We start from the raw sequence: 26,071 nt of genomic DNA, 5'->3' as shown, positions 1-26,071 counted from the left end.
GTCTTACAATATGGGACAGTATTGATACTGCTTTTTTTATGAATAAATAAACCACACTAAAATTCTGGTCATCTCACTGATGAGTTGTCAACCGCGTTCATATCACAGGTGTCCTGTATCATCAGACTGTTGCTCAATTTGCATATGAAGACAATTTGCATTGGTAGCACATGCTTCAGTGTTCTTAAAGTGTTTATAGTCCTGTGAGTTAAACGTGTGCTTTATAGAAGCCACACAACATAAGACAAAAATGACTTTTATCTCCGTAACTATCTTGGTCCTTGCATTTTACACAAATGGTAAGTTAGGAATTACTTCAGTAATTGACCTTAAAGCATTATATTTTAATATTATTATCCTAATTTGAACAGAAAGTCTTTATTCTAATATTTCGTATTTGAACTGAAACAGGTTTAATCTAAATCAAAGACTGCAAATTCATATTTGCTTATCTCTTCCAGGCTGTGCAGGGGACATTCTATTGACCCAGACTCCTGCAGTTGTCGTGGTCCAGTCTGGAGAGTCTGCCACAATCAGCTGTAAAGCCAGTAGTCCCATTGACGGTGACTTAGCCTGGTACCATCAAAAACCTGGAGAAGCTCCTAAATTCATCATCGACTTTAACACAGGTTTAACATCTGGTCGATATCAAGGCACTGGATATGATATGGATTTCACTCTGACCATCAGTGGAGTTCAAGCTGAAGATGCAGGAGATTACTACTGTCAGCAGCATGAAGCTGCTCCGTTCACACAGTGATACAGAGCCAAACAAAAACCTCCCTCAGCTGTAGAGGAAGTGATCTAAATCTGCCTACTGGGGACTTTCACAAATGTTGTGTTGAAATACATTATTAATATTTATCATGACAAGGATTATCATGACAAATACAGGTAAGCTCAAGGCCCAATCTGAATATAATATCAGTTAATATGCCAGTGTGAGTGTGTATTTATGCACATTTAGGTGTAATATTTGTGCTGTGAAGAAAATTACCAGGCAAGAGACGGGAGCACAGTTAGTGTCGTTTAGTAAGAACATCTCGTTTAGTAAGAACAATCTTCCCAGCTCTGGAGATTTTGCTGCGAGGAGGCAGAGTCATTAGATCATTTATTTTGGTACTGTCCATATTTAGCTCGTTTTTGGTCACAGGTCCAGAAATGGCTGAAGAACTTCAACATTTACCTAAAATTAACGCTACAGATAGCAATACTGGTGATTTGAAAAATCACAGACAATTGATCAATAATATAATTATTATTTTAGCAAAAATGTTTATCTTTAATTTACAATCTGTAGAAACTATGAGAATAGAAAGGTTCAGCACTTTTGTGAAGCATCACAGCACAGTTCAGAAATATATGGCTAATAGAAATCCAGAATGGATGGCGTTAAGAGATAGATGGGAGGGGTTGAATGGAGCTGAATGGTGGGGACTAATAACAACAAGATAACAAATGTAAAACATTCGTGGTCTGTGAAATGTTCATAGGTTCAGAACTGTTGTGAAACAGCACAGATACAAATAGAAACTGGATGTACATCAGAAATAGAGGAAGGCCAGAACTAAAAACAAACTAAATGTAACTATTGTAAAATAGATTGTGTCTGTAAAATGTGTAAAGTATGTATAAACTGAAGATAGAAGCCTAAGTGTTATTGTTTATTAGTTTACTCCTATTGGGCCGAGGGGTGGTAGGGTTTGCGGGGAACAATAAAGGCACATTAAAAAAAAGTGTATAGGTGTATGTATGTATGTATATATATATATATACAGTTGAAGTCGGACGTTTACATGCACTTAGGTTGGAGACATTAAAACTTGTTTTTCAACCACTCCACACATTTCTTGTTAACAAACTATAGTTTTGGCAAGTCGGTTAGGACATCTACTTTGTGCATGACACAAGCAATTTTTCCAACAATTGTTTACAGACAGATTATTTCACTTATATTCACTGTATCACAATTCCAGTGGGTCATAAGTTAACATACACTAAGTTGACTGTGCCTTTAAACAGAAAATTATGTAATGGCTTTAGGAGATTCTGATAGGCTAATTTACATAATTTCAGTCAATTGGAGGTGTACCTGTGGATGTATTTCAAGGCCACCCTTCAAACTCAGTGCTTCTTTGCTTGACATCATGGGAAAATCTAAAGAAATCAGCCAAGATCTCAGAAAAAAACTGTAGACCTCCAGAAGTCTGGTTCATCCTTGGGAGCAATTTCCAAACGTCTGAAGGTACCACGTTCATTTGTACAAACAATAGTACGCAAGTATAAACACCATGGGACCAAGCAGCCGTCATACCGCTCAGGAAGGAGACGCGTTCTGTCTCCTAGAGATGAATGTACTTTGGTGCAAAAAGTCCAAATCAATCCCAGAACAACAGCAAAGGACCTTGTGAAGATGCTGGAGGAAACGGGTACAAAAATATCTATATCCACAGTAAAACGAGTCCTATATCGACATAACCTGAAAGGCCGCTCAGCAAGGAAGAAGCCACTGCTCCAAACCACCATAAAAAAGCCAGACTACGGTTTGCAACTGCACATGGGGACAAAGATTGTACTTTTTGGAGAAATGTCCTCTGGTCTGATTAAACAAAAATAGAACTGTTCGGCCATAATGACCATTGTTATGTTTGGAGGAAAAAGGAGGAGGCTTGCAAGCTGAAGAACACCATCCCAACCGTGAAGCACGGGGGTGGCAGCATCATGTTTTGGGGGTGCTTTGCTGCAGGAGGGACTGGTGCATTTCACAAAATAGATGGCTTCATGAGGAAGGAACATTATGTGGATATATTGAAACAACATCTCAAGACATCAGTCAGGAAGTTAAAGCTTGGTCGCAAATGGGTCTTCCAAATGGACACTCCAAGCATACTTCTAAAGTTGTGGCGAAATGGCTTAAGGACAACAAAGTCAAGGTATTGGAGTGGCCATCACAAAGCCCTGACCTCTATCCCAACTGAAAAGGCGTGTGCGAGCAAGGAGGCCTACAAACCTGACTCAGTTACACCAGCTCTGTCAGGAGGAATGGGCCAAAATTCACCGAACTTATTGTGGGAAGCTTGTGGAAGGCTACCCAAAATGTTTGACGCAAGTAAAACAATTTTAAGGCAATGCTACCAAATACTAATTGAGTGTATGTAAACTTCTGACCCACTGTGAATGCAAATAAAAATGCAATTTAATTACTTAAAAATCATACAATGTGATTTTCTTGATTTTTGTTTTAGATTCCATCTCTCACAGTTGAAGTGTACCTATGATAAAAATTACAGACCTCTACATGCTTTGTAAGTAGGAAAACCTGCAAAATCGGCAGTGTATCAAATACTTGTTCTCCCCACTGTATATGTGTATATTGTTATATGTATGTATGCATACTGTATAGATATATATATTTACAAAAAAACACAGAAAAATACATCTCGTGCCCTACAGCTCCCCGGCCCAAAACTGTGCATGTGCACAATATATTAGGTGTTGTAACATAACACCGCCGTAATACATTACTGCTTAGTAACAGCATAGTAACTAATATAGACAGCTATAGATCACCGATGCTACACTCCTCCCCCCGTAGTGTTTAACTCCTAGACAACAAGGTAAATACTAATGCAATATCTGAACAATGCATTCTTAAACATTTCTCAACTAAAGGGTTAAAGCAGACCTTCCAGAGCCCAGCACAAATCCAGGGTATTATTCCGCCCCGAAGATGGAACTTGTCCAAATAACTAATCCAGGTAATGTCCCTTTTCTTTCTTTTTATCTAGGACATATTACGTTTGTTTGTTTTACTGTTCGTTACCTCCTGAAACAGCTCAACTCCCAGGTCAAGCTTTGAGGTGCCCTTCACTGTCGAACAGGATATCTTCGCTCCTCCTTGGCTTCCGGTGGTGGGACAGGTTTAGGTGGAAGGTCAGGCTCTGTCTCTCCCATATGTCCACAGTCAGGAGAATAGTCCTGGGGGTCGTTATTGTCCTTGTTCTCTCTGCATGTCTCTGCCGGGGCGTTGGACCATAGCATATGATCCACATGAACATTGACATGGCGATAACCAACTTGGACGTGGTAAGTCAAAGTTTCTCTGCGTTGCAAGATCACACCTGATGTCCACAGGTGCTTGGGGTGTCTGAAATCACATACCATTACACTCTCTCCCTCTTTCATTCCCTGACGTCCTTTGAGTGTCTGTCATGAGCTTTCTTCTGCTGTAGCTGGTGCTTTGCCACAGTGTTTGACAAGTCTGGTTTCAACAATGTCAGGCAGGTACGTGGTTGGTGTTTCAGAAAAAGTTCAGATAGTTCCGTTACTGTGTGTGGTGTGTTATGGTAAGTAAACAGGAAACAGGGAAGCTGTTGGTGGGTGGGCACAGACTGAACCTCGAGTCTAGTCCAGGCCTTCTTAAAGGTTTGCACGGCTCTCTCCGCTGCTCCGTTTGATGCCAGATGGTAAGGTGGTGACAGGATGCCCCTTACTCTGTTGTTCTTGAGAAACATTTCAAAATCGACGTGAAAGGAGGGCCATTGTCCGAGACGAACTCCTTGACTAGTCCAAAGGATGCAAACAGGTGTCTGAGAAGATTGATGGTCTTCCATCCATTTGGAATGGACATCGACAACAAGGAAATGTTGCTTGTCATTCTCAGTGTAATACACATGGATGCATTCCCATGGTGTAGCAGCCCAGGACCATGGATGAAGAGGTGCAGTAGCAGGCTTGTTGCGAACAGCTTCACAGGTTGAGCAGTGGCTTACATGCTACTGAATGTCCTGATCCAGTCCAGGCCACCACAGATAACTGCGGGTGAGTGCTGTCATTCGAGTGATCCTTGGATGTCCCTCATACAAGACAGATACAGTGCCTTGCGAAAGTATTCGGCCCCCTTGAACTTAGATATAAGATATAAAACTGTATTTTTTTGTGAAGAATCAACAACAAGTGGGACACAATCATGAAGTGGAACGACATTTATTGGATATTTCAAACTTTTTTAACAAATCAAAAACTGAAAAATTGGGCGTGCAAAATTATTCAGCCCCTTTACTTTCAGTGCAGCAAACTCTCTCCAGAAGTTCAGTGAGGATCTCTGAATGATCCAATGTTGATCTAAATGACTAATGATGATAAATACAATCCACCTGTGTGTAATCAAGTCTCCGTATAAATGCACCTGCACTGTGATAGTCTCAGAGGTCCGTCAAAAGCGCAGAGAGCATCATGAAGAACAAGGAACACACCAGGCAGGTCCGAGATACTGTTGTGAAGAAGTTTAAAGCCGGATTTGGATACAAAAAGATTTCCCAAGCTTTAAACATCCCAAGGAGCACTGTGCAAGCGATGATATTGAAATGGAAGGAGTATCAGACCACTGCAAATCTACCAAGACCTGGCCGTCCCTCTAAACTTTCAGCTCATACAAGGAGAAGACTGATCAGAGATGCAGCCAAGAGGCCCATGATCACTCTGGATGAACTGCAGAGATCTACAGCTGAGGTGGGAGACTCTGTCCATAGGACAACAATCAGTCGTATATTGCACAAATCTGGCCTTTATGGAAGAGTGGCAAGAAGAAAGCCATTTCTTAAAGATATCCATAAAAAGTGTCATTTAAAGTTTGCCACAAGCCACCTGGGAGACACACCAAACGTGGAAGAAGGTGCTCTGGTCAGATGAAACCAAAATTGAACTTTTTGGCAGCAATGCAAAACGTTATGTTTGGCGTAAAAGCAACACACCATCCCCACTGTCAAACATGGTGGTGGCAGCATCATGGTTTGGGCCTGCTTTTCTTCAGCAGGGACAGGGAAGATGGTTAAAATTGATGGGAAGATGGATGGAGCCAAATACAGGACCATTCTGGAAGAAAACCTGATGGAATCTGCAAAATACCTGAGACTGGGATGGAGATTTGTCTTCCAACAAGACAATGATCCAAAACATAAAGCAAAATATACAATGGAATGGTTCAAAAATAAACATATCCTGGTGTTAGAATGGCCAAGTCAAAGACCAGACCTGAATCCAATCGAGAATCTGTGGAAAGAACTGAAAACTGCTGTTCACAAATGCTCTCCATCCAACCTCACTGAGCTCGAGCTGTTTTGCAAGGAGGAATGGGAAAAAATGTCAGTCTCTCGATGTGCAAAACTGATAGAGACATACCCCAAGCGACTTACAGCTGTAATCGCAGCAAAAGGTGGCGCTACAAAGTATTAACTGAAGGGGGCTGAATAATTTTGCACGCCCAATTTTTCAGTTTTTGATTTGTTAAAAAAGTTTGAAATATCCAATAAATGTCCTTCCACTTCATGATTGTGTCCCACTTGTTGTTGATTCTTCACAAAAAAATACAGTTTTATATCTTTATGTTTGAAGCCTGAAATGTGGCAAAAGGTCACAAAGTTCAAGGGGGCCGAATACTTTCGCAAGGCACTGTAGCATTCTCCCCCTGAATTTGTGAGGTACCACCACTCTTGATCCCCACAGAGCACAACCTTGATCAGTACACAACAGGTCTTTCTTGTTGATGAATGGACAAAGGTTATTGCTGTTAATGAAGGTTGGCCAGCCGGCCAATGTTAAGTCCAAGACTTTTGAAAGCACTGGGTATTTCCTTGTTTCCTCTGCTATGTCTGAAGCAGATATGGGCAGTTTGTCGATGAGAGAGATCTGGAAGACTGCTCTATCATCTTCACTGTCTGAGTCACTTTTGCATGGTAGTCTTGATAGTGCTTCGGCATTTAAGTGGTGACTGGATCGTCTGTACTCAATCTCGTAGTCATAGGCTAGCAGTATCAGTGCCCAACGTTGCATTCAAAGTGCAGCCAGGGTTGGTATGGCTGATTTTGGTCCCAGGATGGCCAACAGAGGCTTGTGATCTGTCAGCAGTTGGAACTTCCTTCAGTATAGGTATTTGTGAAACTTCTTCAGTCTGAATATTATGCTCAGGGCTTCCTTCTCAATTTGAACATAATTTTTCTCACTTGGTGACAGAGTCCGTGATGCATATGTAATAGGGTGTCTCGTCACCTGACGGTAGAACATCTGATATGACGGCTCCTACTCCTTATGGAGATGCATCACACGCGAGTCTCAGCTTCATCTCTGAGTCGTAGTGGGAAAGCCTCTTGCTCTTTAGCAGACACTGTTTGCAAGTCTTGAATGCTTATTCGCATTGTGGAGGCCAATTCCACTTTGTATCGGCCTCCAGCAGTTGGTGAAGTGGATGCAACAATGTGGACAAGTTTGCCACAAACTTTCCGTAATAGTTCAGGAGCCTCAAAAATGACCTCAGCTCTGAGACATTTGTGGGTTTTGGTGCGTTTACGATTGCTTCCACCTTGCTGTTGGTTGGGTGCATGCCTTGTGCATCAATCTTGTATCCGAGATACTCCACTGAGTCCTGGAGAAACTCACACTTGCTGCGTTTCATTCTCACTCCGTATTTCTCCAGTCTTGACATCACTTTGTCCAGCAATACAAGGTGCTCTTCAATGGTTGGTGCATGCACGAGGATGTCGTCCATGAAACACACAACATTGTCTATGCCGTCCAAGATCTAATCCATTGTGTGTTGGAATAGCGCTGGAGCTGTCGAGATTCCATAGGCCAAGTGATTGAATCTGAATAGCCCGTTGTGTGTATTGATGGTCAGATAGTATTCTGACTCTGGATCCAGCTTCAGTTGCTGATAAGAGAATGACAGGTCCAGCTTACTGAAAACCTTCCCACCCGCTAGAGTGGCAAACAGATCTTCAGCGTTTGGTAGTGGATATTCCTCTGGTAGTATGCAGTGATTTACTGTGACCTTGTAGTCTCCACACGTTCTGACGGTCTTGTCTTTCTTTGGGACTACAACAATCGGAGCAGCCCAGTCGCTCCTTTCCACTTTTGTGATGATGTTATTCTTCTGTAGGCGGTCCAGTTCCTTCTCTACTGCTTCCTTAAGAGCATATGAAAGATAGGCTTGATTCCTTCTTGCACTCTGACTTTTACTAGTGAAGTTTTCTTTCTCGCCGTAGGTAGCCATCTTTAAAAATGTATTTGTGCTTCTTTAGCATGTTAGTGAGTGTAGCCTGACTCACTGGTTTGTCATTTCTCAGACTAATGATTTCTCCCCAGTTCAGCTTGATGTTCTGTAACCAGTTTCTGCCTAGCAGGCTGGTATCTCTCCTTTAACAATGATAAGAGGTAGCGTCCACTCCTTCCCCTCATACCAGACTGGTACCTGGATCTGCCCTAACACAGGAATAGTGTCACCAGTGTATGGTGAAAGGCGGATGGAAGTTGGCTGAAGTGGGCACTCATTCAGTTTTTCTTTGTAGATTCTCTCAGGAACAAGAGATACAGACGCTCCAGATTTCCAGCTAAGTCCATGTTGAGATAGATTCCATCTTTTTGTTGTTGAGCTGTGTACACTGTGAACAGTTCCAATACTGATCCAGCTGTGCCTTCCTCTTCTTGTGCTGCGTCTGACACCTTGTGCGCTCTTGCTGTGCATTTTGGAGCTTTACATACTCTCTGTAAATGTCCAACCTTTCCACAATTGTGGAACCTTTCATTTTGGAATCGGCATTCACTGGGCTGATGATTATCTCCCCCACATCTGTAGCAACTTGGCTTAGTCCTTTGTGATATAGGCTGCTGTGTTCTTGTGTAGCCTTGAGGACGGGACTGAGAAAAGTGTGACTTTTGTGAGCCTCTTCCTCCACGTGTGTCACTGACCTTGTGTAATCCTTTCTGACGTTCTGCATGTCCTGATAGCTCAATTGTATCCCTGTGGGCAAGCTGGAGTCCAAGTGCGATATCACAGGCTTTCTTGAAAGTCAGGTCCTTCTCTAACAGAAGCCTTCTGTGATATGCTTCACTTGTGAGACCACATAGAAACTTGTCTCGGAGAGCATCATCAAGAAATTGTGCACACTCACATGTACCTGCCAGTCTTTTCAAAGCAAGGATGTAGTCAGACACAGTTTCCCCTTGACTCTGGTGACGTTGGTAGAATTTGAAACGTTCTGCAATGAGAATTGGTTTGGGCTTGAAATGCCTTGAAAGAGTTTCAGTCAGTTCTGCATAGGTCAACTACACTGCTTTTTTTTGGTTCAATGAGACCTTTCAGCAATCCATACTCAGTTGGACCCAAAACACTAAGAAATACATCTGCATCTTTGATTTAATTTGCAGCCAGCCAATGCTCAAAACTCTAAATAGGAATCAAAATCCTCTTTTGTAGCCTCAAACTCGGGTACTCGACCAATGGTTGCCATTTTCACAGTTAATTTTTCAGTTTCCTCATTCCTTGTATTGCTTAATTTTTATTTTTATTCACTTTCTCCATTTCAGAGTTTCTGCACGTTTCTTCTTTTTTTTTTTCTCTCTTTTTTTTAAAACAATATTTCTCAACTGAGATGCCTATTTTCGATGGGTTCAAATTTAACCATCAGAGGGCAGTGTCGCTATTCTCGACTCCAATAGGCTTGCTACTTGGCAGCTCTCGAACACTGTACCTGCTAGCAGTGCTTAGAATAAACAGTCTTCTACTGGTGGAACAAAATCACTGACGATTTACATCATGATACTGAGTTTCATTTACTCACACAAAATTCTTCCCTTCAAGCAATGTCTGTTTAAAAGAAGCTTAATCACCTCATCGCCACTGTAATATTTGTGTTGTGGAGAAAACTACCAGGCAGGAGACGGGAGTAGAGTTAGTGTAGTTTAGTAAGAACATCTTGTGTCCTACAGCCCCCTGCCTAATAGTGTGCATGTGCACTATCTATTAGGTGTTGTAACATAACACTGCCGTAATACATTACTGCTTAGTAACAGCATAGTAACTAATATAGACAGATATAGATCACAATACTAAATTAGGTAAGGTTGGTTCAGACAGAACGCAGAAAATTAACACTGGCAGAGCAAGTGTTCAAAGTGTATAAATCATCCAGACATTTGTGTAGGCCTAAAAGGTATTTGTGTATTCAAGAGTAGGCCTATCCTGCGCTATAGGTTTTTACATTGTTTTTCATAGTCTACACGTCAAATTCCAGCACGCTAGGATTACTTTCTGACTCATGGCAGCAACACTAACTGGATCACTGAGGTATAATAAGAACTGGGGACTGTGTCCAAGATTGTTGTTTTCAAGGTAATCTACTCACGTTCTACTCATGTTGCTTTTTATTTAACCATCTTACATATAAAACCTTATTTGTTAATTGAAAATTATGAATAACTCACCACAGGTTAATGAGAAAGGATGCACATAACTCTGCAATGTTGGGTTGTATTGGAGAGTCTCAGTCTTAAATAATTTTCCCAACACAGTCCGTGCCTGTATTTAGTTTTCATGTGAGGGAGGGCCGAGAATCCACTCTCACATAGGTAAGTGATTGCAAAGGGCATCAGTGTCTTAACAGTGCGATTTGCCAAGGCAGGATACTCAGAAATCTGGCAGTGGCTTCTGATTAAATTCAATTTTAACAGAACCGCTTGTTGCAATTTCGATGAGGCTCTCTTGATCAGATATCGGTAAGTGGACTGGAGGCAAGGCATGAAAGGGATAATGAATCCAGTTGTTTGTGTCATCAGTTTCAGGAAAGTACCTGCGTAATTGCGCACCCAACTCACTCAGGTGCTTCGCTATGTCACATTTGACATTGTCCGTAAGCTTGAGTTAATTTGCACACAAAAAAATAATAGAATGATGGAAAGACCTGTGTGTTGTCCTTGTGAATGCAGACAGAGAAGAGCTCCAACTTCTTAATCATAGCCTCAATTCTGTTCCGCACATTGAATACAGTTGTGGAGAGGCCCTGTAATCCTAGATTCAGATCATTTAGGCAAGAAAAAACATCACCCAGATAGGCCAGTCGCGAGAGAAACTTGTTTATCATGCAGACAAGTGAAATGATGGTCAGTAAAGAAAACTTTAAGCTCGTCTCTCATAAAACGTGTCAATACTTTGCCCCTTGATAACCAGTGCACTTTACCATGTTGTAAAAGCGTTACATGGTCGCTGCCCATATCATTGCATAGTGCAGAAAATATACAAGAGTTCAGGGGCCTTGCTTTAACAAAGTTAACCATTTTCACTGTAGTGTCCAAAACATCTTTCACGCCTTGGCAGCACCGCCTCTCGGTGGATGCTGCAGTGTACCCAAGTGGCGTTGGGAGCAACTGCTTGCACGCGCGTTACCACTCCACTATGTCTCCCTGTCATGGCTTTTGTGCCATCAGTACAGATACCAACATGAGCAGCAGCTAGGTTTGGCTACATACGGACCGTTAGTGGAATTCCTGCAAGAGAGTAATGGTTAATGTGATTGGATGTTAATTATTTGACTAGGCTACCTGTATTTGACATTGTGTTGTTATTTCGCTGAACACTAGATGGTTAGTTTTATTTGGGGCAGTGAAACGAGACTACTCAGGTGAGAAAAAAAACTCACACAAATGTATAGCCCTGTTGGAAAATATAAATGGACTGTTTTTTTAAATGTGACTCACAGTTTTATTTGGCATACCCCTGATGGCATTGCGCATACCCCTGGGCATACCCCAGTTTGGGAATACCTGTCCTAGATCTATCCTCTTCCTTCGAAACCGTGAACCATGAGATCCTCCTCTCCACCCTCTGAGAACTGGGCATCTCAGGCTCTGTACACTCTTGAATTGCATCCTACCTGGCAGGCCGCTCCTACCAGGTGACATGCAGACAAGACATACATACTCTCACTACCGATGTCCACCAGGGCTTGGTTCTGGGCCCTCTTCTGTCTATACACCAAGTCACTCGGCTCTGTCATATCCTTACATGGTCTCTCATATCATTGCTATGCGGATGACACTCAACTACTTTTCTCCTCCACCATTTCTGACACCCAGGTGGCAACACGCATCTGCCCCTCCCTACCTTCAGGCTATGCTCAAACCCTACACCCCAACCCGAGCACTCCATTCTGCCACTTCTGGTCTCTTGGCCCATCCACCCCTACGGGAGGGCAGCTCCCACTCAGATTTGTCCAAGCTCTTCTCTGTCCTGGCACCCCAATGGTAGAACCAGCTTCCCCCTGAAGCTAGGACAGTAGAGGCCCTGCTCATCTCCCGAAAAACATCTGAAACTCCACCTCCACAATTAGTATTTTAAAAGCCTTTTGTGAATATCTGTTGTATAGTCTTATCGTAATATTTTGTATAGCGTTGACACTGACCTTGCTGAATGATACTTTATAGAGGAAAAATGTACTTACTATGACTGTGATATTTGGTCCCACCTAGCTATTTTAAGATGAATGCTCTAACTATAACTCGCTCTGGATAAGGGCATCTACTAAATTACAAAAATGTAAATATGAACAAATATGTGTCATTGTTAACGTTCAGACAATAATTGTTCATACATCATGAATACATACAGGTGAATTACTTTTATACTATTAAATATGGTAACGTAAACTCACTGCATTCCGTACAAATGTGCGCAACCGCAACATTCAAACCAGGCTACAAAGAAAACTAATGGGACTGTAGCGACTGCGTTGACGTCAAAATCGGGGGTGTGAAGTAGGTTTCTATTTAAGGTTTGATCGACATGGTAATGGCTCTATAGTATTGGAGAAAAGTTGATAAAACTGACCCTCCGTTACATCTTGACGTGTCATGTCGTAACGTACAGCACGCATAAAGCAACTATTTCTGTCTTACAATCTCTCTCCACCAGGTGTAGCACTTCTCTCATCCTTTAAAAACAAGAATTAGACAGTGACGGGGGTAAGGGGGGATACCTAGTCATTTTTTGCGTCATCATTGCATGCGATCATCATTCTCAAAGCCGCTGTTTACTTCTAAGATCACTTTAGCACCGCCCTAAAAACGGATTCAAATTTGACACAAACCATCAAATGGGCATGTAATGACACATTGATATCAAAATATTTACCCCTGATACGAACCTTGGTAGAGCATCCTACTGGAAGCTAAATAGCTCATTATTAAATAATGATATAGTTACATTTGAGGTTAAAGATCTGTTCTCACACTTTTGGGAAAGGGCTTGTGAAGAAAAATCTTATTGCAAGAACTGGGAGTTCTTTAAATTTGAGGTGTCCAAATACCTTAGAAATACCTTAGAAAATATGGTAGTAGTAATCTTGCTAATACCAGAAGAGCTGAGGAGGAAAAGGTGATCATTAAGATAACTTCCCTTTCTCAGAGGGAGGAGAAGATGGAACTAATTGAGTTACAAAATAAACTGGATAATATATATAAATTAAAAGCAGAAGGAGCCTCTATTAGATCTAGGAGAAAATGGATTGAGGAGGGAGAACAGAATTTATCCTATTTCTCTAGACTTTCTCTAGATCAATTTCACTCTAAAAATAACACTATCCATAAGTTAAACATTGATGGTGTTATTACAGATTACCAAAAAATTAATCGCTAAATCCTGTAGCAATTTTTACAGAAAATTGTATAGCTCTACGTATTGTCAGGAATCCACAGATATGTTTTTTAACTCACTGAATAATGTTCACTCTATCAGTGATATCGAATCTAAACAGTGTGATGAACCCATCAAAGTTGAATAGATTATAGTCTATCAAACATCTAAAGAACAATAAATCACCAGGTGTTGATGGAATTACATCAGAATTTTATACATTATTTTCTGACCAAGTAGCTCCCTTCCTATTTGAAGACTTTTTTAGAGAGTATTAAAAACAATGTTCTCCCTACAGTGAGTCAGGGGTTAATAACACTGATACCTAAGCCTTAAAAAGAAGTGCTGCTCATCAATAACTGGCGTCCAATTTGTCTTCTTAATAATGACTATAAGATATTAGCCTTACTACTTGCAAAAATAATTAAAGAAGTCCTGAAAGCAATACTGGAAGTATTACGTTTTTGGGGCGCTAAAATAAGGGAAATTGTACGGACCAAGGCGATGTAGAAGTTTACGTTACTCTTATTTTTACATTTTCCCGAAACCTTGACCCGGAAGTACTTTTTTAGTGTTGCTGACGACACACTAATTACTTTCTGGATGTACCGTTGTTGTTGCCATTTCCACATTTATTAATTTTATTGCATGTTGATATACTGCTGTATGTTGTTAGATTTGTTGTTTATTATCCATACATACATCTGATAACAACTTTTCCATCATGGACAAACGAGTCAAAGCTTCTGTCAGTACGGGTAGGGCAGTTTTTTTCTTCTTAACTGTCTATGCTATTTACCCCGGCTAACGTTAGCTAGAGTAGCTCAAATTCAACTTACAGGCAGCGAACTGTAAAGTAATTTACTAGTATAGCTAACTACATTCATTTTATGTTAATGTCATGTTGGCTTTCTTTTCTAAATGTAGCTATCTATTGCTGCTAAATATATTAAAGCCAAAGAGTATAACGCCCATCTGTGTTATAGTCTTATCATAATATTTTGTATAGCCTTGATGTTGTAGACAAAAACATTTTTTATGCAACTACTGCCTAACATTTTTTCTGTTCTCTCTTCTTTCCATAGGTCCCCCTCTTCCTCTCTCCTCTTTGCGACTATTGGTTTCTCCCCTGCGGCTGATGTATTCATTTGTATGGCATGTGGTGAATCAACGCAATGTGATGCACTATGGGAAGGTCGAGGAGTTTGTAACTGTGGTGACTGAAGCTGTTCCGAAGTTGCTGAGTTACAAACAGAGGGCTCAACTCATCCTGGGCCTGAGAGCAAGGGTGAGTGACATGTTGTGTGGTCATGGAAGGGGTAGTTTATTATGCTTTGATTGACACATTTGTATCAATGCCAGTAGAAACTAGATGTGTGTAAGGTGGGCGGGGAAGATGCAAGTTTACTCAATATCGCAATTCCCATTATTTAGATGATCTTGGAGATGTTCCGCAAGGGTTGTCCACCTAACCCTCAGGCCATCCAAAGTCTCCTGGAAAACATGAACATCAGTGCATCCTCAGGGGTAAGTACATTTTTCTCTCTCCTGCATATGTAACCGTATAACTTTAGTCCGTCCCCTCGCTGGGTTCGAACCAGGGACCCCCTGCACACATCAACAGTCACCCAGGAAGCATCGTTACCCATCGCTCCACAAAAGCCGCGGCCCTTGCAGAGCAAGGGGAACCATTACTTCAAGGTCTCAAAGCGAGTGACGTCACCAATTGAAACGCTATTAGCGCGCACCACCGCTAACTAGCTAGCCATTTCACATCGGTTACACATACATTCAAAGTGTGTAACAGCTACTAATTTTAATAGCTTAATTCAGATAACCAGAAAAGTTATACTTGTATCAAATTATTCACAATCTGTGTTACAGCAGCAAGATGTGGAAGTGGAGGAGTCACAAGCTAACTTTGTGTCGCTGGTCCAAACCCTTTTGAAAAACCCTTATGAGAGGAAGCACTTCTTCCAGGTTTGACATACTTCCTCTCTCTTCATTTCTTCTGACTTGCATTTAGCGGCTCGTCATTCAGGTAGGTTCTCTTATAGACACTGTCACTCTTTCCTTCCCTGTAGGATGAGTTCCATACACAGTATGGCTCGAAGTATGACACAGCACTGCAGGCCCTTGTGGGAGGCTTGGTCTTCAGACTGGAACAACTGTTATCTGTGCCAGATCTCTCCCAGGTATTGAACTGGTAAATGACAAGTCTATAACTAGCAGTTCACTGATCATACCTAAATTCTGTCATTATTAGATAACAATTTATGTCACATGCCATATTATTGTCTTTACCTCACATGCTAAGCCACCTCCCTTTTGCTGATCTTTGGTTCTTCCTCTCCTTCTCAGATAGCATCTATGATCAGTGCTGACCCCTCTGACCTGGAGGAGTGTGGGCAGTCTATGTCTGACCCTGAGCAGCTGAAGATCCTCCTCCATCACCAGAAATTGCTAAATAAAACCCAGTTCAACAGAAATGGTAGGCTTGAAAAAAGTCCAGAGGAAGCTTTGGAGTCTCTACTTCAATCATTGTCTGTTATCCTCCCTGTGTATGTACAGTACATTTATAAACAGCTAGACAAAGAACATTACAAGTTTACAAAACCTTAAATAAAAAGATGCAAAAGCTAAACTTAAGGACGGAAGGCATAGAAATAGCACGCATAGAACTGATATACCACTTTTCAGACTTGCTTACAATTAGAAAGACAGATCTATAACTCACATTTCTATGTACATTTGGTTGGGTCGGGCACAAAGCTACATACGGGACCTTTCAGTTCATTATAAACCATTTAATGATTTTTTAAAACAGGAATATATATAAAAAGCTTAGTCTTTTTAATGTAAAGTACTTCAATATTTTTCATATTTTATTTTTTCTCAGTACCTCTCACTTCTTCTGTGGGTGACTGTGTGCTGTCCTCGCTGTCCTTCCGCCTTGCTTGTGGAATGCCATCAACGGAGCCAGATTTTGACAAGCCATCAGAATCATTAGAAGCCGCTCTAAGTGTTATGAAACCTGCCTCCTTCAGTGACCTGAAGGATTTGGGAATGATGTCAGATGACTTGCCCCATGCTGGAGAAGATAGTACTCTGCAGAGAGAAGAGGGTGCCAAGGATAACGGAAGTGGGGCGAAAAATGCAGTGTGTGACAGTGAAGAAGACGATGCACTGCCAGAGAGCGCGTCTAGTCCTCAAGGTGTTAGCGGACTAGTGGGAGGGTCACCATCAAAAGGGGCACCAACAGTAAGGAGTATGCTGCCAACAGAGAGACACCAACCGCTTGTATCACTGATGAGTAGTTCCTTCACCAAATCCTCTCCTTCACAGATAGTCAAATTAGTCATCCCTGCCACGGTCACCATTGGGAACCAACCGTGTAACCCACCGGTCAAAGTAGCGAGTTTCCACCAGTGGGTCTCCCACATTGCAAGTAACTCGATCTCGCTCCCTTCCTTGCCACCCCTTCCACAAAACAATGATGTAGACAAGGAGATCCGGTCAGGTGACACATGTCTTGGAAGCAGTGTGTTAATTGGGGGTCAGGAAACAGAAGCCAATCTCTTTGAGAGGGCTGTTATCCGAAGGAGATGGGCGCCCAAGCCACAAAGAATAACGGTACCCTCGAAGAGGAAAATCCCAGAGGCAACCATAATTTGCCAGGAGTGTGGGAAGAGTTTCGTCTATCCGTCTCAGCTGGAAAATCACCTCCGCATTCACACAGGAGAGAAACCGTTCAAGTGCACTGAGTGTGGCAGGGCCTTCAGGTCCTTAGGAGGCATGACCACTCATATGAAAAATCACTCTGAAGCGCGGCCATTTAAGTGTGATGAGTGTGACAAGGGCTTTCGGAAAAAGGCTGACCTGAAGAAGCATCAGCTCATCCACACGGGTGCGAAACCACACAAATGTACCATCTGTGGAAAGGGCTTCAGCCAAGCATTCTATTGCAGAATACACATCCAGTCTCATGCAAGTGAAAATAACTTTCCCTGCACTCATTGTCCAAAGAGATTCCCAACCCAATACAAGCTGTCTGTCCACGAGCGCTGGCACACCATGGAGCGCCCGTTCATCTGTGAGCAGTGTGGGATGCGCTTCTTTCATCCCAGTGGGCTGAAGAGGCACATGGGCTATCACATTGGGAACCGCCCGTTCCTGTGTGCCCAGTGTGGAAAGACTTTTGTTTATGAGTTTGACCTGAAGAAACACCAAAGGGACCATGGCCCCAAGCCCAAGATCCCATGCCCTGTCTGCCAGAAGGTGTTTGGCAGCAACGGACTCATCAAGGCCCACATGTTTACGCACACCTCTGTAAAACCTTACAGATGTGACATATGCGACAAGACCTTTAAACAGAGCAGCAGCTTGAGCAGTCACAAACGGCTGCACACGGGTGAACGCCCTTACCACTGCGACATGTGTGGGAAGACGTACAAACTGAATCAGCACCTGAAGGAGCACATAATTATCCACCACACGGCGGAGGGGCACCCCTGTGACCAGTGTGGAAAGGTCTTCAAGTTACCACGTCTTCTGAAGGCGCATGAGCGGTTGCACTCAGGGGAGCGATCTGAGCAGACAAGGAAATGCAGTCACACCAGCCGTCGCAGGAGAAATTCCTCCAAAATGAGTTGATTTTCTGCACATTGGCTGCCTTCCACACACACTGACTGGGATGCTATTTTTAATGTCCTGACAAATTGCCAATAGCTGTAATAATATTCCTCATTTTTTTGTTGTAGACTTTAGATTTTTGACCATTTTGGACCATAATTCAGGATCTCCTAAATAGACTGAACACTGAAAAATAGTATAATGTCTGGCTTAATTAATGCAGCAACAAACATATCTCCTGTTAGATATCATGATTGTGTCATTAAAACGTATTTTCTTTTTTATTTTTTGTATAGGTTGAAATTCTAATGACATAAGATGTAAATTGACAGCTACTCACTAATCTCTTTTTGAGAGTAGTCAATGATTGCCGGAAGCCTTTATAAAAAAATATGCACAACATTTGATGTTGGATAAAGGCAAATAGTCACAATTGTGTGCCACTACTCACTTGTTTTGCTATTTTATTCACAGCAAGGGAAACCAAATGTATGCTAGAACGGTTCTGTGTGATGACTTTTTTTATAATACATTTAAAGTGTATTAAGCCACAAAAATTAATACTCAACCAAATATATACAGAAAAATTATGAAATTTGTGTTTTAATCTCAAATGTAATTTCAAGAAAAGAGCAGTAGGATTCAATTGCGGCTCTTATTCCAGGACGATAGGTGGCAGTAATGATATTATGCTGCCAATCTTATTGTTAATAGTCTGGTCAAAACTGTTCTGGTTTTAGTTCCGTTTACATCTGTTGTCGCCATTTTCATAAATCGTTAGTAAGTTGGTGATAGCTATCTATCATGCTAGTTACCTTTACTGTTAGATTTCTGCCTATCGTACATATTTGGTAACATTCCGGCATGGACAAACGAGTCAAGAAGAGGACAGCCAGTACGGGTAGGTTACATTATACGACACTTGCTAACCATGTATTAGCAATCTAACCAATTTTACAAATGTGCACCTGGCTACAGACCCAAGTCACTGCAGTGCAGAGCGCTAGCTATCTAGCGACAATCTTCAATGGATAACTTAGTGTAAAACTAATGTCTATTTCGGCATGCCTTCTAAATTTAAGTTGGCTAGCTAGTTAGCTATGTTGCTGGAGGTATTTGTTGCTGAAGAACCTAGAGGATGAAGCCACACACCCTAACATGTTGTTCTATCGTCTTGCTATAGCTCCCCCACTTCCTCTCTCCTCTTTGCGACTATTGGTTTCTCCCCTGCGGCTGATGTATTCATTTGTATGGCATGTGGTGAATCAACGCAATGTGATGCATTATGGGAAGGTCGAGGAGTTTGTAACTGTGGTGACTGAAGCTGTTCCAAAGTTGCTGAGTTACAAACAGAGGGCTCAACTCATCCTGGGCCTGAGAGCAAGGGTGAGTGACATGATATGTGGTTTTGACACATTTGTGTATTAGAAAAATCCTATACAATTTTGTCCCATTATTTTAGATGATCTTGGAGTTGTTCCGCAAGGACCCACCCAACCTTCAGGACATCCCACGTCTCCTGGAAAAGATGAACATTTTGGGGGTAAGAATATTTCTCTCTTGTGTGGAAATTCCACCCCATACCAGTGAACAACTCACACCTGTAACACAGCATACAAAAATATTGCTGTCAATACCATTCTCGGACGACTACTTAAGAGAGTAACATTTGCACATTAGTCTGGTTTGAAAATAGCCTTTAGCTCTGTGGTGTAAAAATCTGAGGGTACTGGATAAGTGTAAACGACATGTGTTAACACCTTCTAGTGGGGGTTGTGGGAGCTTTTGGCCATCTGTCTTGCTTTGCTGTCACTCATCTGATTCCTTAGATCTGCAAAGGGCAAACATGGATGGGGTAAGAGATAAAAAGTTGTTTTCAGGTTGGGACTTATGACTTCTACAAACCCTGTCACCCCTACAAATCCTGATTACAGCAGCAAGATGCAGAAGTGGAGGAGTCGCAGGCTAACTTTGTGTCGCTGGTCCAAACCCTGCTGAAAAACCCTTACGAGAGGAAGCACTTCTTCCAGGTTCGGCACACTTTCTCCCTTTCCTCTCACACTGTCCACTTTGTCATTTCAAAGACACTGACTTAAACTTATTGTTTCCTTCCCTGTAGGAGGAGTTCCTTACACAGTATGGCACCAAGTATGACACAGCACTGCAGGCCCTTGTGGGAGGCTTGGTCCTCAAACTGGAACGACTGCTATCTGTGCCAGATCTCTCCCAGGTAATGAACTGTTACACAACAAGTCTATAACTAACAATTCACCAATCATATCTAATGTTGACATTGTTAGACAACTTTATACGTGCCAACACATTTCATAATGTTGTTTATCCTGTGCACTCTAAGAAACTCCCTGGATGCTGATCTTAGCTTCTACCTCTTCTTCTCAGATAGCGTCCATTATCAGTGCTGCCCCCTCTGACCTGGAGGAGTGTGGACAGTCTGTGTCTGACCCTGAGCACCTGAAGATCCTCCTCCAGCACCAGAACCTGCTAAATAAGAATCAGTTTGGTAGGCTTACTTTAATCATATCTTCTCCTTCCTGTTTAATGTTAAGTAGAATTATCAACAGCTGAACAAAGTACAATGTAGTTTTCCCCAAACTCTCATGGATCACTTTGAACTAGCTGTATTTACAGGAATGTGAAATAGTTTTTCAATGGTATTAATGTCAACATGCTCATTCCTAGGCTTTCACAATCAACCAATCAGAATGTCATTTTTCTATATTTGTCCCTTTCTCTCAGTACCTGTCACGACTTCGGTGGGTGACTGTGTGCTGTCCTCGCTGTCCTTCCGCCTCGCTTGTGGAATGCCATCAATGGAGCCAGATTTTGACAAGCCATCAGAATCATTAGAAGCCGCTCTAAGCGTCATGAACCCTGCCCCCTTCAGTAACTTGGAGGATCTGGGAATGATGTCAGATGACTCTAACCATGCTGGAGAAGATGAGGATGTACTGCCAGAGAGTGCCGTGGTCTGCTCTAGTACTCAAGGTGTTAGCGGACTAGTGGGAGGGGCACCATCAAAAGGGGCACCAACAGTAAGGAGTATGCTGCAAACGATGAGACAGCAACAGCTTCTATCACTGATGAGTACTTCCATCACTGAAGCCTCTCCTTCACAGCTAGTCATTCCTGCCACGGATAACCAGCCGGTCGAGCTGACGAGTGTCGACCAGTGGGTCCCCCATATTGCCAGTTACACTTTATCGCTCCAGTCCTTGCCACCCCTTCCACAAAACGATCATTTGGACAAGGAGATGGAGTCGGCCGACACAGGTCTCGGGAGCAGTGTGGTGATCGGTGGTCAGGAAACAGAGGTCGATCTCTTTGAGAGTTCTATTATCCAAAGGAAGAGGGTGCAAAAGCCACTACGAGTAGCGTGCTCGAAAAAGAGAGAACCTGCAACCAACTCCTGCCAGGAGTGTGGGAAGCGTTTTCTGTCTCGGGGGCGGCTGGAGGATCACCTCCGCATACACACCGGAGAGAAACCTTTCAAGTGCACCGATTGTAGCAGGTTCTTCAGGACGTTGGCACTCCTGACCAACCATATGAAAATTCATTCTGACGTGCGGCCCTTTAGCTGCGACGAGTGCGGCAAATGCTTTCGGAGAAAGGTTGGCCTTCAGAATCACCATCGCGTCCACACGGATGCGAGACCATACAAATGCACCATATGTGGAAAGGGCTTCACGCAGGTACAGTACTGCAAACGACACATGGATTGTCATACAAGTGAGAATACCTATTTCTGCACTCATTGTCCGAAGAGTTTCCCAACCCAATTCCAGCTGTCCTCCCACCAGCGCTGGCACACCACGGACCGCCCGTACGCCTGTGAGCAGTGTGGGTTGCGTTTCTTTATGCCAAGCTTGTTAAAGAGACACATGGGCTACCACATCGGGAACCGCCAGTTCCTGTGTGCCCAGTGCGGAAGGACCTTTGTCTATGAGTTTGACCTAAAGAGACACCAAAAAGACCATGACCCCAGTCCCAAACTCCCCTGCCCTGTCTGCCAGAAGATGTTTGGCAACAACAGCCTACTCCAGGCCCACGTACGCAGGCACTCTTCAGAGAAACCTTACAGATGCGACATATGCGACAAGACCTTTAAAGACAGCGGGGGCCTGCGCATACACAAGCGTGGGCTGCACTCGAACGAACGCCCTTACAGCTGCGACGAGTGTGGGAAGACCTACAAACTACACACGCACCTGAGGGAGCACAAGTTTAAACACACAGGGGAGGGCCACAGCTGTGGCCAGTGTGGAAAAGCCTTCAGGTACCTGCGTCTCCTGAAGTTGCACGAGCGGTCACACTCCGAGCCATCTGAGCTCACGCTACGAAACAGTCACACCAGCCGTCGCAGGAGACATTCCTCCAAAAGGAGTTGATTTTCTCACATGTTCACACCTTTCACTGTGGCTACAGTAATATACAACAGTATTCAACTTTGTCACAATTCCATGTTGTTAGCTGTATGGTCGTTATGTAGGGCAGCCCAGGGTTCCTCTGTGTTGTCTTAGGAATGCTGCATTATCCCACCATTCCCCATTCTGTCATATCTCTGTGTTGCAGAGGGGCGACATGATGGGGGATGGTGATATAATTGACTTGAACGGAGAAGAGGGTCTCTGCTGTTCAGGACTGCTGCTCACTGAGTTTAGCTTCCTCCCTCTATGATCCTCCCTTCCTCTGATCAGACATACTGGGACTATACAAACCCTTATTACATGATACACAGCATATCAAGTACAGGGTCTAAAGTCGTTTCAAGTCATGGAATGCCATGCATGGTCTATTTGGGAGGTAGCAGCATTGCAGTCCTAACAGCCATGCATACAAGCCGGTTGTGTGTCTGAAGGCTCCCAGAAAATCTGTGGACCGGCAATTCATAAAGTGAATCTGTGGAACTATGTTCAGTGAGGTGTGTCAGTGAAACATCCTCCACTGTCAGGTACAGTATGCTCTCAAGAGAACATGGTTTTAATCTGTCGACCTGGATCAGGATTGGGGGTCAACTACTTTTTAATTCAGGATCTTCCTATTGGAAAGTAATTTCAGTTACTCCAACCCTGATTTGGGTAGTCTCATGGCTTCTCCTGCAGTATAATCACCAGAGTGATTCAGATTCAGTATTTAATAGTCACATGTACAGGGTTGCAGGTGTAATTGCGGATACAGTGAAAATCTTAGGGTCCAAACTTCAACAGAGTGTAGTTCTTCAATTTGTTGTTCTTGTTTAATTAAAAAGCTTACATTAATTTGTGTTGTTTATTTTGGACTTAAACGGTCTCTGAAGAAGTATGTGCCAAACATTTCCTGTTCTGCAACATTTATTTCCCGTAGCTGCCTTTTAAACCTTACATTTTTTCCCCAGATGCAGCATTACCCTTCTTGGAGGCATATCAGTAAATTGTGAACATAGGTGTTATGGCCATGCTGGAGTTGTCATTTATATATTTTTTTATGAATCATGGCATTTTATCAGGTGAATGTCAGTTTGCCTCATCAGTCTTTTGATATCAACAACATTTTGTGGTAAGCAATACACTAAGTTAATATTGTTTTTATAATAATAGCTAACAAGATTGCAACAGATGTCTAGTTTTTCTGTGTGAAATGTTGGATCACTCCAAATTATGATCTACTGACATCTGTTTTTGAATGTGTTTCACACATTTCTCTGGCAAACAAAAGTCAACAAAACTACACTTGCAGTCAACAAAACTACTAAGAACCTGTGCACACACAAATGTGTTATTCTGGAAAGTGTAAGCATCTACCTGTGAGGGAAATCTAATAGGCTAGCTCATACATTCTTTAGTTGTGCATGGCGAAAAAGAGCTACACTACCCTACTGTTCTGCAATGCAGGTCCGACTGAATTCCAGCCGTCTTTGTGAAAATTGAACAGATTACATTTTGATCTTGTTGAATGTTGTTCTCTAACTCACAATCCCACACTCCATCTTTTTGTTTAATCTTGTCATTCCTCACACCTTGTGGTCCTAAGAGGAAGAGCAGTGAGTCTGATAGCCATTTATTTTGAAATCATAAGTATGAATTAGTAATAAATAAACACTTACACATGACTTAAATGGTTATAACAACTATGAATGCAATCACATGCACATGCATTCCTCATACGAACAAAAGGTCAGGATTCAATTAAATCAACAGTAGGCTTAAGTCATGTTCACCAGCAAACGCACAGCCTTTCTTTGCTTTTGTTTAGGCTGTGTCAGAGTTGAAAGAGCGGTCATCGGTGAGCGGCTGCTCTTGTGGTCATTGTCTGTAAGCCACACCTGCGCTTATCCCACCAATGTTAGACTTTCTCAACAAGAAAGTGAAGGCTATTTAAAAATATATATATATATATTTTTAATGATAGGGATTTATATCAACTTAATCAAGGTGTATATTGTGCCCAACATCACACATTTTAGTGATTAAAGCCTGGTTTAAAGCTTTAACCTATTGTAAACTTGTTTTTGTCTTCATTTGATTGTTTACTCTTACGGCTGACAAAATGGAAGTCCTCAAGACCAGGTTGAACTTCATTCCACAAAGGCACCTCAAACATGTACCAGTTCTAAAAAATATATATATATATCAGTCTTGAAAATACAGTATTGATTAAAAAGTACATCAGAAACAGAATGGGAAAAATATGTTTGTCATGTTAACTGTGGTTCATATCGATCTCAGAGTCTGGTGATCGACCACAGTTTGAACAGACAACTGTGTTTGATGTGGAGTCGTCATATCGAGCTGTGACAGTGTGACTAAGAAAGAAAAGCTCAGACAGAACTGGGTCAATCAGAGCCCACAATGGAGGGAGAGGACCCTAGATTGTTCAGAGCCACACAGAACATGAAGTGGTTCTCTGGCAGCTATATGTCATATGATCAACAACAGTACAGTTGGTGAGTACCCTTTGTCTTTGTGTGGATGATCTTGTATGCAGAATTTACAATGATTGCATATTTAATATCGAAATGGGTTTAAGCATGTGGGTAGTCGGCAATTATATGCTCACTGGAAACCATTTTTGGTGATATTGTAAGATCAAAAATGGAAACAAGCTTGATGAGCAACACTTTTTTGTTGTTGCAAAATACAACCTTCGTGTGCTCAAAGTGTATTCAGTTCATTCCTGAAATATCTGATATGCAGTTTAGTTACGTTTCATATTACATGTACTTTTGTTTTTAAGCATCTTTGAGATTGTGTATGATTAAAGGCACTATATGAAATATTATTATTATTATTATTATACTCACAAAACAATGTTTACTGAGTGAAACAAAAATGTAACTGTTGTTCAGCAGTTATCAAGTTCTTTTGGGATTTTCATATAACCTGAAATCTGGATTTGATTGAACAAGTCCAGTCAGTCTTTCTTACACCATCTTTTCTAGATGTTCTTCAGAGGCGGCGTGGCTGCACTTACATCACAAATGAATCTTCCGCTGGGTTTGACCAATGGGGTCTCATTGGTGAGAACTTCCTGACCTTTGACCCTACCTCTCATACATGGATGTCAGAGTCTCTACAGGCAAACCCCATAGAACAGAGTTGGAACTCAAACAAAGTGAGGAGTCACCTGTTTAAGGAGTTTCTCCAGGATGACTTGCTCTTCACTCACCAATATCATGAAGACGAGAGGGTGCTGGCGCAGTAGAACATAAGACTGGTGAGATGAACAGATACAGTCGAGCGACTATGCAATAACAAAGACCTGCGAATTAATGTGCACAATAACAGGATTTGGGGTTGTGGAGTTATAGTGCATCTGAATAAATTTGCCTTCCCTGTTTGTTACAACTGTGGTATTTACATCAGTCAACATTGTTTTATTCTATGATTTTCATATTTGCCAAGCCCATACCTCACAAAGAGGACGTGTCCTTAAGATGTCATGTGACAAGCACTGACCTATCAGGACTTAAGGTCCACTTGACCC

General features: G+C 42.1%; 1 protein-coding gene across 7 annotated transcripts; it reads left to right on the top strand.

Moving 5' to 3' along the window:
* Nucleotides 1-168: 168 nt before the first annotated feature.
* On the top strand, nt 169-23,605 carry LOC110500012 (zinc finger protein 34). Of its 7 annotated transcripts, XM_021577128.2 has the most exons (14): nt 169-299; nt 462-894; nt 3,673-3,758; nt 14,545-14,747; nt 14,894-14,986; nt 15,344-15,439; nt 15,544-15,654; nt 15,821-15,950; nt 19,275-19,477; nt 19,554-19,634; nt 20,026-20,121; nt 20,211-20,321; nt 20,492-20,612; nt 20,849-23,605. In XM_021577128.2, exons 3-14 carry the CDS (start codon nt 3,731-3,733, stop codon nt 22,495-22,497), a joined length of 2,922 nt encoding a protein of 973 aa, XP_021432803.2. In that variant the 5' UTR covers nt 169-299; nt 462-894; nt 3,673-3,730; the 3' UTR covers nt 22,498-23,605. The 7 variants fall into 7 exon arrangements, with proteins under 7 accessions (XP_021432803.2, XP_036813206.1, XP_036813207.1 ...); XM_036957311.1 differs by lacking the exons at nt 169-299; nt 462-894; nt 3,673-3,758 and adding an exon at nt 3,915-3,933; XM_036957309.1 differs by lacking the exons at nt 169-299; nt 462-894; nt 3,673-3,758 and adding an exon at nt 13,941-14,217 and having other exon boundaries at nt 15,347-15,439.
* Nucleotides 23,606-26,071: the final 2,466 nt, after the last annotated feature.

Source organism: Oncorhynchus mykiss, chromosome 21 (assembly GCF_013265735.2).
Source record: "Oncorhynchus mykiss isolate Arlee chromosome 21, USDA_OmykA_1.1, whole genome shotgun sequence".
Classification (NCBI taxonomy): domain Eukaryota; kingdom Metazoa; phylum Chordata; class Actinopteri; order Salmoniformes; family Salmonidae; genus Oncorhynchus; species Oncorhynchus mykiss.
This window is presented reverse-complemented; position numbering and strand designations above follow the sequence as displayed.

Bases quoted from the DNA above. Each gene is read 5' to 3' on its own strand.
- LOC110500012 (XM_021577131.2), top strand. From the start codon at position 14,184: ATGGACAAACGAGTCAAAGCTTCTGTCAGTACGG. The intron at 19,478-19,553 runs GTGAGTGACATG...CCATTATTTTAG, and splicing joins TCCTGGGCCTGAGAGCAAGG to ATGATCTTGGAGTTGTTCCG. The intron at 20,122-20,210 runs GTTCGGCACACT...CCTTCCCTGTAG, and splicing joins AGAGGAAGCACTTCTTCCAG to GAGGAGTTCCTTACACAGTA.